Source organism: Mesoplodon bidens (genome assembly GCF_964165515.1).
Source record: "Mesoplodon bidens genome assembly, chromosome: 4".
Lineage (NCBI taxonomy): Eukaryota > Metazoa > Chordata > Mammalia > Artiodactyla > Ziphiidae > Mesoplodon > Mesoplodon bidens.
In genome coordinates this window covers 95227942-95246677 of record NC_138160.1, presented here as the reverse complement: position 1 = coordinate 95246677, position 18736 = coordinate 95227942, and the positions used below count along the sequence as shown (strand labels likewise).

The following is an 18736-nucleotide window of genomic DNA, read 5'->3' as shown; positions in this document are numbered from 1 at the left end:
TTCCCAAAGCAATCTACAGATTCAGTGTGATCCCTATTAAATTACCCATGACATTTTTCACAGAAATAGAACAAATAATTCTAAAATTTATATGGAACCATAAAAGACCCAGAATTGCCAAAGCAATCCTGAGGAAAAAGAACAAAGCTGGAGGCATAAACCTCCCAGACTTAAGACGATACTACAAGGCTATAGTAATCAAAACAGCAAGGTATTGGCACAAAAACAGACATACAGATAAATGGAACATAATAGAGAGCCCAGAAATAAACCTGCACACCTATAAATGATTAATCTTGAACAAAGGAGGCAAGAATATACAATGGAGAAAAGAAAGTCTCTTCAGCAAGTGGTGTTGTGAAAGTTGGACAGCCCCATGTAAATCAATGAAGTTAGGACCCACCCTCACACCGTACACAAAAATAAACTCAAAATGGCTCAAAGACCTAAAATATAAGACAAGACACCATAAAACTCCTAGAAGAGAACATAGGCAAAACATTCTCTGACATAAAGTGTACCAATGTTTTCTTGGGTCAGCCTTCCAAGGCAAAAGAAATAAAAACAAAAATAAGCAAATGGACCTAATCAAACTTACAAGCCATTGCACAGCAAAGGAAACTATAAACAAAATGAAAAAACCTACGGAATGGGAGAAAATATTTGAAAATGATGTGACCAACAAGGGCTTAATCTCCAAAATATACAAACAGCTCATACAACTCAACAACAAAAAAACCTAGAGACTGGGAGAAAATATTTGCAAATAATGCAACTGATAAGGGCTTAATTTCCAAACTATACAAACAGCTCATACAACTCAATAACAAAAAAACAACCCAATCAAAAAATGGGCAGAAGACCTAAATAGACATTTCTCCAAAGAAGACATACAGATGGCCAATAGGCACATGAAAAAGATGCTCAACATCACTAATTATTAGAGAAATGCAAATCAAAGCTACAATGAGGTACCACCTCACACTGGTCAGAATGGCCATTATTAAAAAGTCTACAAATAACAAATGCTGCAGAGGGTATGGAGAAAAGGGAACCCTCCTACATTGTTGGTGGGAATGTAAGTTGGTGCAGCCACTATGGAAAACAGTATGGAAGTTCCTCAGAAAACTAAAAGTAGAGTTGCCATATGACCCAGCAATCCAACTCCTGGGCATATATCCAGACAAAACTATAATTCAAAAAGATACAAGTACCCCTATGTTCATAGCAGCACTATTTACAATAGCCAAGACATGGAAACAACCTAAATGTCCATCAACAGATGAATGGATAAAGAAGATGTGGTATATATATATATATATATATATATATATATATATATATATACATACACACACACACACAATGGAATATTACTAAGCCATAAAGAATGAAATAATGCCATTTGCAGCAACATGGATGGACCTAGAGATTATCATACTAAGCAAAGTGAGTCAGAAAGAAAAAGACAAGTACCATATGATATCACGTGTGGAATCTAAGATACCACACAAATCAACATATCTACAAAACAAAAACTGACTCACAGACATAGAGAACAAACTTTTGGTTGCCAAGGGGGGTGGGATAGGAGAGGGAAGAATTGGGAGTTTGGGATTAGTAGAGGCAAACTATTATATATAGGATTGGTAAACAACAAGATTCTACTGTATAACATAGGGAACTATACTATAGTCAATATCCTGTGACAAACCATAAAGGAAAAAGAATATGAAAAAGAATATATATCATGTATAACTGAGTCACTGTGCTGTACAGAAGAAATTAATACAACAGTGTAAAACAACTATATTTCAATAACATTTTTTTAAAAAGAGGAAGGATAGAAGAATAAGGAAAAAGTAAGTAATTGCAACCGTAATAGTTTTCTCTTGAAGGGTAATGAGGGACCTTGTCTATTAGGCAATCCTATGATCTTAGGTTTTTAAAATAATACCCAGGGGAAAGGAAGAGATCTTTGTCTCTTAAGCTCTAAAATATTAGTTAGGTCTTGGTAAAAGAAAAATTTCTACTTGACTTGTTTGATCTATCACAATGGAATTCTTGTTCAGGCATTTCAGTGTAAAAAGTCCACTTGTTTTAGTATTTTCATAATCATCTATGTATAGCATTGTAAACACAGCCTAAAACTCATTTAAAAAGCTTTGCATGATTGTCTTGGATTTACAATTTACATTTCAGGCAAGGAGAAGTTATTTTTTGATAAGACCATTTGTTTCTCTCTTAGAAATATTCTGGAAAACTCTCTCTCCTCATGGTTTAACAATATATTTCTGCCAAGACCATGGCAGAAATGTCCTAAATCTTAATGTCCTTGGCTCCCAAAAATATAACTCATGACATAAATTAAGCTATTTAAAAATTTTAAATTACATTTTAATTTTGAGTTTTTACCAATGAAATGTGAACATCTAAGATGATCATATGAAATAATTCATTAGCTTTATGAAGAAATAATGCAGTGCTAATTTCTTTATGTCTACATTTTTGAAATAGGAAAGCTTTGTAGGTATTAGCATTCAGATCAACTGTATTTTACTTCAAAGTGAAAAAAAACACATAAAGGTATAAATTCTATCAAAATTTCCTAAACACAAGAACAAGAAAATTGAAATATAAAAGAACACAAAGAATCACAGTACTTCAGAGACAATACACAAGATGATTCAGGGATGGCCCTGTGCTCTCCCAGGAGTATTGTGAATTGCGTTTCTTTTTCACAATTTATTAAAGGCCAGAGAAACACAGAGAGATGACTCATGAGAAATGTGACAATGTGTATTTTACCTAAACATGCATTGCAAAAGTCCCGGGGCGAATAGGCTGGAAAAAGGAAGAAAAAAAAAAAAAAAAAAAGGAAAAAGAAAAAAAAATCCTGAAATTAAAAAAAAGTCATATCTAGCTTAGACAATCCCAAAGTAACAAACTGGTATTTAAACTTCCTGATATCAAAAGCAAAAAAAAAAAAAAAAAAAAATTGTCTGACAAAAGAGAAACACAATTCATCTAAAGGAAACTAACCTTTTATATAGACTCTGAAAAAAACTTATGTTTTAGGAAACTATATTTGTCAGCCACTCTCTGTAATAGTTTCTAGGTAACTGCAATACATAGGCTCTTCATCCCCAGGAAATTTACACGGGATATAACCAACTCCCAGAAGCTCACCCCCAGAAGACTACTCTGTGGCCTGACTCTGTGGGAATTTATTTGGCCGATGGATAGAGACAATGCAACTCTACACAGTACTTCAATTAGGCTAGTCAAAGAGCACTCAATTTCTCTATATGCAAGTAAACAATTTTTGATCGGGTCAATTGTCTGTTCCTTAAGAGTGAGATGGAATGGAGCTCCTCAGCCTAAGGACAGAGGGACTGTTTTCACCATGAGCTTAGAGGACAGCAGTGAAGTCACTGTAAATTTCACTGCATATAACATTTTTGTGTCCATATAGATTAAAAGTGGCTTATAAAATATTTTCTAAAAATAAAATAAGATCACCAGTGACACCTAAGCAAGGAAGTAGTTCAATTAACTAAATATAAAATTTGTGCTATCAGATGAGATTTTGCAGGAGCTGTTCTTGAGACAAAAGGGACAGAGAAAAAAATGAAGGAAAGATAAAAGTACTACAAGATCCAGGCAAGGTTAACCTCAAACTTGGCTCTGATCCGTGGCAAATGAAGAGGTTTGCATAAACCCTGAGTCATACCTGATTCAAGAATAAAAGGGGGGTATCTTGCCAAAAAGCAAAACCAAGGAAATTGTTTTTAAGAAGCATAAGGGGAAAGACTCTGCAATTACCAGTTCTGTGTTTATAAATAGCATCATTCATGTCCCTTGTGGGCTTATTACGGCCCTCCAAAAATACATCCATGCAAATTTTATTTCCCAAAGCATTATACTATATAATAAAATGCTATCTTTTGAGGAAAAAGGAAGTGATCCAAGAGTAAACATAAAGGACCAACCAATTTTAATGAAAAAAAATCACTAATCACTGTACTTTTCTTTTACAAGCAAACAATGTTAAATTATGACCCCAAATTATATTTTCCACGAATGGTCATCTTGTTACTACTGTAACCTTAAAATTAGCCCTCAGGTTTTATTTTCGCATCTAGCTATTCAGTGCTACTAAGTGGGAGAAGAATGTTCCCACTCTATGTATGTCATGGGCACTCAGTCCTTCCAGCTAGTTCTGACTCTTGGAACAATCTTCCTAGGCAGCTGCTACAAGGGTACACGCTGCCCTGGCCACCATTCAAAGGCCCTCGCATGGGGAGCCTGTTCCTCTCCTGCCAACTTGTGGGTGGACACAATGAAGGCATTGGGCAGAGATGCCTAACTTCAGACATTCTGGGAATTTCCTGACTAAGGAGCTTCCAGTACTAGTTCACATCCTTCTGTAGGCAGGAACCAAACAAGTATCAGGATAATGCTCTTTGCTGTAATCCAATGATAAAAAGAAGATAAGGAATGGAGAGAACCTAGGTCACTAAAAGTGGTGCATCTGGCTTAGACATTTCAAAGTTCACACCACATTATAATCAATTTTAGACAATTTGCTAGCCTTTCATTTTCAGACATCTAAAACAAATGGTACACACCAGCCCTGGCCACGTCATAGTGTGTAAGGGGCAAGGAACATGTCTGAGCCTGCTAGGTGTCCCAGAAGAGTGACACATCACCACAGGCAGCAAACCTCACTCAAGAGGTCCCCAAGATCTGGCCTCCCACCCCCAGCCTCATGCCACTTTTCCTCTTTACTCTGTACACTCCTGGCCTGGTGGCCTTACATCAATGTACCAAGCTCCTCCTTGCCTCACTCTCTTCAAATAAACTATTTCCTCTTCCTGGAATGCCTTTCCTTCCCCCCACTTTGCCTGGCTACCTACCCTTCCCACCTCAGTTTAAAAGTCAGCTTTCCAGGAATTTATTTCTCTTAGTAGATCCCATTCTTCTCCCTCAGTCCCCTTGAATCTGATCAGAAATCTTACTTCCTCACATACTTGTCACAAATGTACATAACAATCATTTGTTAATTATTTTAAAAAGTAGGCATTCCCCTGTAAGCTCCATGAAGGCAGGACAGAGACAGTTCATCCCTTTCCTGCTATATTCTCAGTTGCTAGGCCAGTGCCATTATCGGCACTCAACGAGTATTTGTTAAAACGATAAATATTATCTAATTATATAATTGGAAAAAAATGTAATTCTTCCACCGTTCAACACATTGCAAGATAGTTATTATGGTCCACATTTTACAGATGAGAGAAGTACATTTCAGAGAAGAGGATTTCACTCAAGTTCACATGGCTAATAGGAAATGGCAGAACTCAGACTTAAAGAACTTCTGACCTTGAAGCTGAAGCTCTAAGATCAGATTTGCTCATCAAATTAGCACATAGCCCACAAAGAGCATTCTAGCAGCACTCTGTCATCCATGGAGCTTCACAATGAAGAGAATTAGGATAAGAACTGTTGATGTTCTCTCCGAACAGAGAACTGATTTATTTATGCTGCCTTCCTGATGTTTGGAAATTGAAGTAGCGTACTATGACTTATGCACATGGATGGAATGGTCTAAAGTACTTTCTTGAGTGTTCATCAAAGAGACAGAAAGTGAAAAGACACTTACCATAATTCCAGTGAGCAAACAGACTCCTTTCCCACAGTATGTGTTAGGTACCATGTCACCATAACCAATGGAGAGAAAAGTTATTGATATCAACCACATTGCTCCAAGGAAGTTGCTAGTAACATCCTGTTGATCATGGTACCTGAAAAATAGCAAACAAAGCCAGTCCTTCATAATTAATCTAGAGTAGGGCTGCCAAGGGCAGTTGGATTCAATACAGTGAATTTACTAAGTAGCATCTATAAAGTGCTCTATTTAGAGGTTTTCAAAGCTCATTATTATAAATAAAATTGGAGTTCTACCTAAGCAATCTGGAAGACATCAGAATTTCTCAACTTTAAAAATAATCTGAAAGAGAAACTGTAAAATATGAAACTTGCTTTTCTCACTGGTTTAAGTTGATTAATGCACATTTATCTTTGAATCCTGCTTTGGCCTTGCTCACATCTCATCCTTCCTTGATGCCCACTGATGTGCCCAACTTGTGGAACAATATGCAGTGCCCCGATCTCCCTCCTCACCTTTGTACCAAAAGGAGCCACGGTGTTCCCTTTGCTACCTTTATTTCTTAATGGGCCAACTCCTAGTCATCTTTCAAAATAAGTTCAGGTGGGAGCCTTTTCTGTCTATGCTCCTCCCAGCCCACTTCTGGGGCTCCCTCAGTATCCCATATATTCCTCCATCACAGGACTACATTGTAACTGTCTACCTGGAGGTCCTGTACTAGCCATCCTCCTTGAAGATGGAAAATGTACCTTTGATTGCATAATCCATGCCCCAAACTGGAGCTTAATATGTTATTACCTCACCAGATACACACAAAGAGTTTATAGTCAAAAAGAGGGAGAGGGATGCAGTTTACCCTCATTATTCTATGAGGTGTCAAATTTTTCTAATGAGAAGAAGGACTTTTATATCAGAAACAGATATAAAATTTTGCTTGAATTATCAGTGTTAAACAGTAACCCTGGCCCATCGTGGGGCACTATTATCCACCATGCATACAACTGTGAGGCCATGCAAGTTGTTACTTTAGAGAAACTTGCCCTGGATGCATGCTCTGTGTAGTCATGGGGCAGAGTAGCCCTCCTCCATGGCAGTCACACCCCAGACTCTCTCTCTGGTCACTTCATCCAACTTCTGTAAGGACCACCCTTTCTTCCCAGCTCTCAGGTACCACTGGAGATGGCTTTCCCTTCCTTATTTCTTGCTCTCCAAAGTGTGCTGATAATCCCCTAGCTTGCATTCACTCAGTCCTGCCTTTCAGTTCGACGATATGTCTGTGTAGCCAGAGCTGTGGAGGCAAGGAGGCTGCCCCATGACCCGAGCACCAGGATTGATCCCATATACAACCTACATTGGGCCAGTGCATTCTCTCTCTCTCTGTCTCTTTTTTTTTTTCTGTTCTTCATATAATTCCAAGGCTTCTGCATCTATAGCCCAAAGTGCAGGAAGTTTATAGAGTATAAGCTTTCCTCTGCAGTATCATACCTCTGAAGGGGAGACTGTGGATCTTGCCTCTGTCTTTGGATACAGAAAGGCCTATGTTTAACACTTTGGCACCTTTGTTTTCTAACAAAGAAGAGAGAACTAAGAAATGGTATTTTTTGCTACTTTGGTCTAGGGAAAGAGAAACCTCTGCTTGGAGTGAGTGGAACCCCAGAGTGAGGAAGAGTGACGGCATCACCATATCTTCAAAAAGAAAATGGAAGGGCACGCACACAGGCAGCCAGCCCTGCTGTGGGGCATCCTGTGATTCTCTGGTGGTGGGAAGGCAGCAACCTCCACCATTCTACCCCAGGGAACTGCCACTATGACTTAGATGCAGAGTCCCCTCTTCTCAGGATGGCTGGGTGGAGAGGCTGTCATTGCCAAAAGGAAGGTCAAGATGTACTCATATTACTCAGCCATAAAAAAGAATGAAATAATGCCATTTGCAGCAACATGGATGGACCTAGAGATTCTCATACTAAGTGAAGTAAGTCAGACAGAGGAAGACAAATATCAGCTGATATCACTTATATGTGGAATCTAAGAAAATGATACAAATGAACTTATTTACAAAAAAAACAGACTCAGACATAGAAAACAAATTTATGGTTAACAAAGGGGAGGGGTAAATTAAGAGTTTGGGATTAACAGATATACACTAATATACATAAAATAAATAAACAACAAGGACCTATTGTATAGTACAGGGAACTATATTCAATATCTTGTAATAACTTATAGTGGAAAAGAATCTGAAAAAGAATATATATGTATATATATATATCTGAAAAGAATATATATCTATCTGAATCACTTCGCTGTACACCTGAAACTAACACAACATTGTAAATCAACTATAATTTAAAAAAAGATCAATTCCTATCTTTTAAGGAAGCCAGACGAGTGCATTTCCTCTGAGAAACTCTGTTAAATAACATGCACATAGGATTAGGGTGATGCGATCCATGCTGTAGTTCGGCTACAACATGAGCTACCAGGCTCTGTGGACTGCTCGGGGAGCCTGCTATGCCTGTGTGATGAGGCTTCCATGGGGCCAGGTGGTTTTTATTTCAAACAAGACCCTTAGAAGTAAGCTTTGGATTAATAGCCCACTCATGATATTGGGGCTTTATATGAGTAGTCCTCATCAAGCAGTTGCCTGAAACAGGGAATACATTACCCTGGTGCGGGTGTGGGCTACATAAGAGAGGGGAGGCAAAAGTTTCACGGCCTATTCAATTTTTAATTGTGAGACAAAGTTTCTTCTTAACAAATCATGATTTACACAAAGATTTGATACGTGTAAGAGCCAATGGCCCTAATTCCCTGGTGCATATGAAATATTTGTTGAGCCCTCACTATGTGTTCAACACTTGACTTGCATTTTCTCATTTTACATTGATGTTTTAAGACATGGACAACCTTTCTGGCTGAAAAAGCTATACTCTTCACCCTTGCTATATCAACAAAGTGTCCTCAATCACTACCCACTTAGAAAATGTGACCACATCTGAGTGATAACCTCAAGTTATTGCTACATTGCTAGTGACCAGAACACATCTCTAGGCACATGGTGTTCCTTTGGTAGAGCAACTACAAAGAGGAGTTTGAGATTTCATACTGTAAACAAAGGTCTTTAAAGGGGCACCTTCACTGCTGGTGCCCACAGGTAAATCTTCTCAACTTTGGCAAGGGTGTGAAAGTCTTTCTCATCTGTTCTTCCTGAAGCACTTTGATTTGGTTTTCAAAGTTTAGAGCAGTAAATGACTTTGAAAGTTACAATAAAAAGCATTCACTGACTCTTCTTTAGTTACCTACATTTAATAAATACACAAGTTTTAAATACAAATTGCTCCCATCCTCATTAAACTCTTCACCATTCTCAAGTATTATGCCGTTATATCATTCAGTTATTATTTGTTATATGTTATGCACGTTATATTGGGTCAGATACTGTAAAGCTGTATTGAAGGGCCTAATTAGAAACAAATATCTTTCTAGGAGTTGGTATTTAAGGGCTTGGGGTTCAATGGTAAATTATCTTTTTTGCTTAACAAATAATGAACCTACCTGAAAAAATGGCTCAGAATGGAAAAATAACATTTCATACTAATGTTTTTGTTACATTCAGGCATACTTAGTCATGACTAGTCAAGAAAAGGCAGGTAATTAGGGACCACATTAGCTACTATTAGAACAATAAAGGTTTCTTTCTTGGCAACTCAGAAACAAATATTAGACTTATCAACAGGATGACGTTTTCACTTAGAACACTTCCAGGTTTTGAATTTAAGCCAGAGTCACACCACTGCAAATGATTAATATATACAATTTAAATGGTTAAAAATTTTCAAAACGTTTCTTACAGTGTAAGTTCATGTCACAAACTTACTCAGACAATTCCGACCTTCTCCACAAGGGAGCTATTCTGGGAAAGACTTGAAGAAACGACTCACATGGCAAATTTCAAATTCTAATGAATATGAATGCTTGTTTAATTAAAATATATTAAAGAAGATTAAAATTAGTGTAAGGAATGCCTAATGATTGCAAGCTTTTTAAAAAAAGGACTTTAGCGTTTAGGGAGAGGACTTATTGCTGTTTTACAGCATTGCGTGTTTTAGAGACTTAAAGATTGTAAGACGTTTTAAAAGAAGTACAACGTTCCTTTTCTTAGTTTCCGTTCATTTCTTCATTCATTCTCAACTGTGGGTCTACCACTGTTTCTTAAATCACAAATATGGCAGCTTTCCATAATATTTGTTTAAATTCACAAGGGTGATCTTTCCAAGAGCATTACTGAATTCTTCCCACTCAATGAAGCAGCCTCTGCCCATCACTCCTGCCTCTCTCACAGCACCATTCCATAAGTAACAGGAGCTCTGGCCATAGTAATAGCTGGCAGTTATGCCATCCTCTTCCTCAGCTCTTTCTCTACAGGTACATTTCCTTCTGCCTAAAACCACCCTCCCCCACCTTCCTAGCCCTGATTTGTACTTTGAGAATCTGCTCATAACTCCCCTTTTCCAGACTCCACATAACATTTTTAGCATGGTACTCTAGGCTGGACCATAGGTCCTTTCTCTGTATCCTGGGAGCCTCTTATAGATATCTCTCATGCCATCAGTCAATGTCAACATGGGTCATAACACATATAATGTATACTTTGCTTATCAAACATGCCCCAAGAATCTAAATTATAAAGAATTTGAGGACAAAGATTATGCCTTACTCATTGTTTTATCTTCACTTAGAAGAATAGAGCAGGGAATTGGTGTTTATTGAATTAATTAATATGACAATATGAAACATTTTTTCTCAAACTGACTTGCCCTTGGCCACAATGTTAGGCCTTCAGGATCACAAATATAGAAGTACAAAAGAGGGATAGAAATGAGTCTTTCCCATCAATCAATATGAATCAGATTTGTCATGTTATGTTCCAAGATCTGTAGGCAAATTATAAGTTATCTTTACACATGTAAAAAATATTCAACAATGGAAGCTTATAGCTGACAAACTATGTTTATTAATCCTTTTCCATTAAACATACTATTAATACTATGAATAGCAAAAATATCTTAATTTTCAGCTCTGATCTCAAATGTCAGCCTCAGTTATATATCAAAAAGTATTATGGAGATGCAAATGCATGTGATCAATCTATCATCAACTCTCTCTCCTGAATCCACCATCCTCTCCTGAAATATTGCTAAAATGATAGTAAGGCAATTTTAAAAAGGTATAAGCCCACAATAACAAAAAAAAAAAGGAAAAGAGAAATCAGAGAATGAAAAATAACACATTTTTATACAAACAAAAGGGCATGGGGAATTCTGCTTCCAGCCAAGATGGAACAACAAAGGACTGAATTCACGCTGCTTCTTGAAACAACTACAAAACCAGACAAATATTTGAAACAATATTGAACAAGACATAGATAATCTAGAAACAAAGAACAGTGATCCCTGAGAGATGGTAAACAGCCAAAGCGAGTCATAAAATTGCCCCAGCTTAATGCCTCAAGAAAGATTCCAGAATGTAGCTCAGGTATGGAAATCAGCAGAGCCCAGAGGTCTCCCCAAGTTGAGGACAGAGCTGGGAATACAGGGAGGCCATGAGTTTATAGGGCCAAAAACCAGAGAGGAAACATCTGCACAGAGAGAGATCCAGAGATCTGTAGAAAGGTCTCCTTGATTATTCAGCCAAGTACGTACTGATCGATATGCACAAGTAAAACTGCAAGGTTGGAGAAGTGAAAATACCATATGTAAAGGGGTACATTATCACTTGAAGGTAGACTGTAGTAAGTGATACAATGTCAGGGGAAGACAAAACTGTGACAATTTAGTTATAGTATACCTAAGTGTATAGGTATGCTATAACTCCTAAAAGAATCATTAAAATAATACACCAAAGAGTAATAAGTGATAATCTTAATAAAGGATATAAGATACAATAAAAAAAGATAAGCAATCTAAAAGGAGGCAGAAATGGAAAAAAGGAACAGAGACTAGATGGGACAAATAGAAAACAAGTAGCCAGAGGACAGATTTACCCAAGCATATCTGTAACCACATTAAATATAAATGGCCTAAATACCCCAAATTAAAAGGCATAGATTATTATAGAACCCATGGAAGGTTCACAACTTGGAGAAACCAGATGTCATGCAATGAGTGGGTAAAGTCCAAAGCTGAAAACAGGAGAAATTTTGATGTCTAAGTGTATGGAATAATAGATGCCCAGGTGCTTGCCCCTGCCTGGTATGGCTAGACAACTAACAGGAGATAGAGGTTTGTTCATTGAGGAAACACTGGAGATTTTGATCCAGGCCCCAGCTAAGGTCAGGAAAGATGTTTTGGGCTGAAAATGTGGTAATTAAATTCAAGTTTCCAAGCTGAACAACAACATTCCCAGTTTACTTTCTTCACTCCCTGTTCTTGACCCTATATTAGAACTTACTAATACAGAGAAAGAATATATTTCTCTCTGGCGAAACAGAATAGGTTCAGTGAAAAGACATTCATTACTAACAGCAAGGATTTTCTAATGAAAAATGCAGCTTTCCACTTCTCCACCCATAGTGAATTTCACCAGATACTAAGCTCCTCTCTCCATACAAAGTTTCCAATTCCCACTCTTGAACGTGAAAGACTAGCAAATGATCAGCATACATTGGAAGTATACTTTCTATAAAAAAGATACTGACAAAAATGGGAGGGGAAAGAAAGGAAAGAAAGAAGGAAAAAGGGAGGAAACAGAATAATCTGCAGACAATGGAGAGTGATGGGGTGTGGGACTCCTGAACTTTCTAAGTTATATCATGGAAGAACTAAAGGAAAATATAACATCCATAAAAAGGAACAGGATGCTACAAAGAAGTGCAATTAAAGAATAAAAAAGAGGGACTTTTAAAAAACTTAAAATTATGATGAAAAAAATAATCACAATACAGTTAGAATATAAATTGGTAGGAATCTCCCAGAAAGTAGAACAAAAAGACAAAAAGAGAAGGGAAAAGGGAGAACAAAGAAGATATATTCTCAGAGAACACAGAGCGTCTAACAACTAACTTCAAAAGAAGAACACAGAAGTGGAAGGAAAGAAATGATAACTTTTTTTTTATTTCTTTAGTTTTCCAGGAAAACTGGAAGCCAGGCATCTCTAAAGGAAAGTTCTACTTAGTATTTGCACAGAGAATAATGAAAGACCTGTGCCTAGAGGGATCATTGTAAATTTTTAAATACTAGGAATAGAGAGATGATCTTTGAAAGTTTCAAAGGGGAAAAATAGATCACAGATAAACATTAAAAATGGTTGCCTCGCAATAACAGACATATGGGTCAATGGAACAGAACAGAGAGCTCAGAAATAAACTCACACACCTATGGACAATTAATCTTCAACAAAGGAGGCAAGAATATGTAATGCAGAAAAGACAGTCTCATCAGCAAGTGGTGTTGGAAAAGTGGGATAGCCACATGTAAATCAATGAAGTCAGAACACACCCTCACACCATACACAAAAATAAACTCAAAATGGCTTAAAGGCTTAAATATAGGGCATGACACGATTAAACTCCTAGAAGAGAACATAGGCAAAACATTCTCTGACATAAATCGTACCAATGTTTTCTTATGTCAGTCTCCCAAGGCAATAGAAATAAAAGCAAAAATAAACAAATGGGACCTAATCAAACTTACAAGCTTCTGTACCACAAAGGAAACCATAAACAAAATGAAAAGACAACCTATAGACTGGGAGAAAATATTTGCAAATGATGCAACTGATAAGGGCTTAATTTCCAAACTATACAAACAGCTCATACAATTCAATAACAAAAAAACAACCCAATCCAAAAATGGGCAGAAGACCTAACCAGACATTTCTCTAAAGAAGACATACAGATGGCTGAGAGGCACAGGAAAAGATGCTCAACATCACTAATTATTAGAGAAATGCAAATCGAAACTACAATGAGGTACCACCTCACACCGGTCAGAATGGCCATCATTAAAAAAAATCTACAAATAATAAATGTTGAAGAGGGTGTAGAGAAAAGGGAGCCCTCCTACACTGTTGGTGGGAATGTAAACTGGTGCAGCCATTATGGAAAACACTATGGAGGTTCCTCAAAAAACTAAAGATAGAGTTGCCATATAATCCAGCAATCCCACTCCTGAGCATATACCCAGACTATATAAAAGCTATAATTTTCGAAAGCTATAATTCGAAAAGATACATGCACCTCTATGGTCACAGCAGCTCTATTTACAATAGGCAAGACATGGAAACAACCTAAATGTCCACTGACAGATGAATGGATAAAGAAGATGTGGCATATATATACATACGTATACATACAGGTACAATGGACTATCACTCAGCCATAAAAAAGAATGAAATAATGCCATTTGCAGCATCATGGATGGACTTAGAGATTATCACACTAAGTGAAGTAAGTCAGAAAGAAAAAGACAAATACCATCTGATAGCACTTATATGTGGAATCTAAAACACGACCCAAATGAACATATCTATGAAACAGAAACAGACTCACAGATACAGAGAACAGACTTGTGGTTGCCAAGGGGGAGGGAGTGGGAGAGGGAAGGACCACAAGTTTGGAATTAGCAGATGCACACTATTATGTATAGGATGGATAAACAACAAGGTCCTACTGTATAGTACAGGGAATGATTTCAATATCCTGTGATAAACCATAAAGAAAAGAATATGAAAAAGTATATATATGTATAACTGAGTCGCTCTGCTGTACAGCAGAAATAAACACATTGTAAATAAATCAATTATACTTCAATAAAATTTAAAAAAATACTAAAAATGGTTGCCTCTAACATTATTTAATTGTATTAACGTGTGGGGGGGGTGAAGGGGGGAGAGGAAGGCGGAGGCAAACTATTTCTCCCAGATTTGTAGAGAGGAAGGATGGAGAATCTGGGAGAAGGAACTGAACAGGAGTAATTCCAGCTCTCTCTCTGCTCTGCCTGCCCACAGAGCAGGTGTATTTGGTTCTCTATATGGTAAGCTTCCCAGGCCAGGGGTGATCCAATACAGGGTATAAAGGTTCAGCTATGACTCCATCTAACTCAGTGGTGAATCATCAGAACACCAGGCAGCCCACTGGGATATAGGTCAAGTGGTGGTAACCAGATCTGCTTCACATCAGTAATGAAGCTGATATTTTGCTGTCTGCCAACTGAAGACCCAGAGAAGTATGATAAATTATCTCTCTCCAAGCTCCAAATATGTGCATGGAGTTTTCACCTAAAGCAAAAGCAAATAAAATAAGTGATCCAATTAATTAAAACATATACAAAGAAGTTCAATGAAGGGACATATTTAGGTTCAAAGGAGAAAAGTGCTGAGTGCCAAACGGCTCAGAAAGGAGGGGTGACATGTATCTCTTATTTGCCACTGATCCATATCAGAGGGGCGCACCTGTAGCTGCATATTAGAATCACCTGGGAAGCACTGACAATTACCTATGCAAAAGCCCCATCCTCAATCAATGAAGACAAGAACTCTGGGGGTGGGGCCATGACAGAGATTTTTTGTTTTAAAGCTCCTCTGGTAATTTGTATGTGTTGCCAAAGCTGAGAACTAACTATTAGCTTTATTTCAGAAGTTCTCATTCAGTAACATGTTGAGCTTCTATATGTATAACAGAACTTTTGGAGGCACTGGGAACATGCAGATGGATAAAAAATAGTAAGCATTCATGAGCAACCTAAAATGCAGAAAGGGGGAAAACTGATTGCAAGAAATAATAAGGTAATATACAAGTTGTAATAAATGTGAATATGAGCAGCAAAGGTAGATCAAGAAAAAATGTATATAATAGATTAGAAGTAATCACATGAGTGTCGAACATAACAGTGACACCTAAAATTATAGTTTTAAACTAAAAAAAAAAAGTAAAATTTTGTAGGTCCAAACCCTTTACTAAAAACCTCTCTGAGTAAGGGTGCTCTAAAGTGAAAACACTTTAATTATATGTATAAAACTACTCAAATAATTTACAGAAATCCCTGCAGCTCAGACAATTTGAATTGCCCCAATCTGTGTGACTTTCTCCTAATCCCTTCTTCATACTCCTACTTTTTTCCCTATCGCTGAGTCATGAAAACACAGACATGACTTTAGGACCTCGGGGATCCCCATATAGACTTCCTTCAATACCAACAAGTATCCAGAGAAAAGCAGCAGAGACAGGCTGTGTAATGTTACCTATAAAACCTAACTCATTTGGGCATAAGCCAGATTCAATTTTTATTAACTGCCTAATTCTTTAACTCTAAAACACCAAAATGAGTTTTCTACTTTGAATTTATTTTGCTCCTTTAACCTTGCACTTTTGGAATTTTTTCTTCTCTTCTGTTAATTTAGAAAAGTCAAAAAACTAAACACTTCTCTCTCTTCCTCTCTCCTTTCCCCCACACTTCCACTTCCCCTCTTCCTTCCTCTCCCTTTATCTTTCCTCCGTGCCTCTGTGTGTGTGTGTGTGTGTGTGTGTGTATTTCATTCACAATACAGATACAGAAGATTGGTCTTTGGGTAGAGACCATCAGTGGGTATGTCTGTCTAAGGGCATAAGCTTCCTATGAAATACAGCTCAAAGTCCCTAAAGGAAAAGAGTGTGTAACAGAACATATATGGATTTTCAAATTTGAAGAATTACATTCCTTATGTTTCCCTGAAAGATGACAAAATGTTTTATTGTCTGACTCTCTATTATTCATTTATGTATTTTCATTTGTTAGAATGAGTTCAGAAATGACATCTGTCAATAAGCTAACAGTCTTAGATCACATACCTATATAATTATTTGACGATTATCTATGTTAAAGACCTATAGGAACACAATGGTATCACATCAACATAAGCTAAACAGACCTGAAAAGACTTATCAGCATTCAGGCTCTCTTTGATAAAGGGGGTTAGTGAAATATGCCCAGCTCTAGGAAAGAACTTTCAGGTCAGAGAGCCATGGAGATTAAGTCTAGTTCCTAAAAACGAAGATGGAAGAAGAGCCCAGGGCATAAGTGTCCATCATGAGAGATTTCCTCAATACAGAACTCTATGTAAGCAGCAGTGCTCAATCCTAGTGCACCTTAAGATGCTCTTGCTTAAGATCTTGAAATATAATTCAAATAATACAACTTATCTATACACATGATTTATAAAACAAAAATCAATATAATATCCTAAAGGTAATATAGAAAAATAAGAGAAAAGTAATTTATAATAAACCATGTATTTCAATATCTAAATGCTCGGGCAAGGCTAACCTAGAAGATTTAAGAAGCAGTCAGTTGTTTGCACCTATATGTAAAAGCACTTGAATACAGTTCAGTCTGATGAAAGTGTATGGTTCTGAATTCAAATGCCACAGGGGCATGGTCATACCTAATGTGATTTTCTAAAATGTGAAAAACTTCTGGTCAAATTCCAAATAAAACAAATGACAATTTTCCCTAAATTTACACACTAATAACATTATTTAAAAATCAAGCGTATGTTACAATTGAGCAAAATATTTTATGTTTATATTTTAAATGGATTTAGGTCTAAACTAAGAAGATTATAAATAGGTTTTTAGTACACAGAATGTCTACCAGGTGAGTCTAAGGTCAAATGGGATACAGAACAGTTCTTTGTTGGGTGGGAATGTCCCACACAAACAGAATACAGAGCATCCCTGGCCCCACTGATTGACAGCAGAAAACCCCTTCTCTGGAATGGCTCCAGGGAACAAAACTACCCCCAGTGAGAACCAGTGGTCCAGAGTTTCAGGGCAGCTGGCACTGTGCAAGCAACAGCCATCAGAAAATCTGGAGCTAGCTTTATTTCAACACATCTGGAGAGCAGTGAAACTAGAAAACCATGGAATTTGGCACAAATTATATTCTTAAGCCCTGGCTACTACCCAGGCTATCAAAAAAAATACCAAGTTCCAGAGCAATGTTATAACCACTGCTTGCATTTCCACCAAAGTTCTCTTCCTTCTTTGTTTCTTTACTAACTTCCCAACCAATAGTTATTTTAATTTTTCTGGAGTGAGGTCCATTCCTTCTACTCCTAGAAGCATCCTCCACACACTGCTCCTCTAAGGGGAAGGTGGAAGCCGGGAGACAGACCTGGAGCCACACTTGGTCAGATCCAAGATTTCCTTACCAGAAAGTCAATTTTTCAAGCATTCCCTTACCAAAATCACTTAGTACAATTCATGTCTGACACACGGCAGGCTCTACTAATAGCAGAGAGAGCATGTCTACACTGGCCTGGCAGGCTGTGGTTGTAGAAGCCCCCCTACCCCCAACCCTCCATGATTTTCCATCAGTGTGACAGCCCGCAGAGCTATTTACTTCCCTTCTGGGAAGAGCAGCGGGCAGACAGTCACTAGGTGGCAGTGCCACACTAATTTATCCCCATGGCTGCCTGGCTGAGTTTGGGCCGGCCAGTGCCAGAGTCAGCTCGTGAGGGGACATTCCTGGGAATACCTTCAGGTGAAAGCCCCTCTCCTGGGCATCCTGGAAGAACGGGTTGTTCCACTGAAGAAACAGCCTCTACAACTGATACACACAAGCCCAGGGCCACTCCTACACCTGCAGCCTCAGGTGTTACCAAGCATCTTAGGGGTATCATCTGAGGTGAGAGAGAGGTTTGTGTATGTGTGGGTCTGGACATGCATTCCATTCTAGACCCAATTAATATAGATCTAAGGTAGCTGCATATCTTCACATTTCAACCCTCTGAGGTTCTCTAGATCAAATACCAGACCATACCTTGTAAATCTGTAAGAACAAAAAAGTCCCTGTGGATTTTTCTAACCAGGCCATGTTGGAGTTGAACCAGCATTTGAGGATATAGACATCAGGGTCTTGCTTACTCACTCTGAGATCGAGTCCAGGAAGGGTTGCTCTATATTCAGAGGTAGTGATTGCCCACCGCCCCCCTTAGCTTCTTTACCCAAAGCAGCAAGTCTTAATGTCCGAGCCTCCCTTTCTTCTATTGTGAGACTCACCCACCTACCTCCCAGGTGGCTGCCAGCACTGA

General features: G+C 37.9%; 1 protein-coding gene across 1 annotated transcript in view; it reads right to left on the bottom strand.

Annotated features, from left to right (window-relative positions):
• KCNN2 (potassium calcium-activated channel subfamily N member 2) overlaps positions 1-18736 on the bottom strand; it is a 196246-nt gene that overhangs the window by 39892 nt on the left and 137618 nt on the right. Inside the window, exon 4 of the mRNA XM_081231100.1 lies at positions 5663-5804. Coding sequence (XP_081087226.1) covers positions 5663-5804 — 142 coding nt within the window. The remainder of the gene's footprint in view (positions 1-5662; positions 5805-18736) is intronic.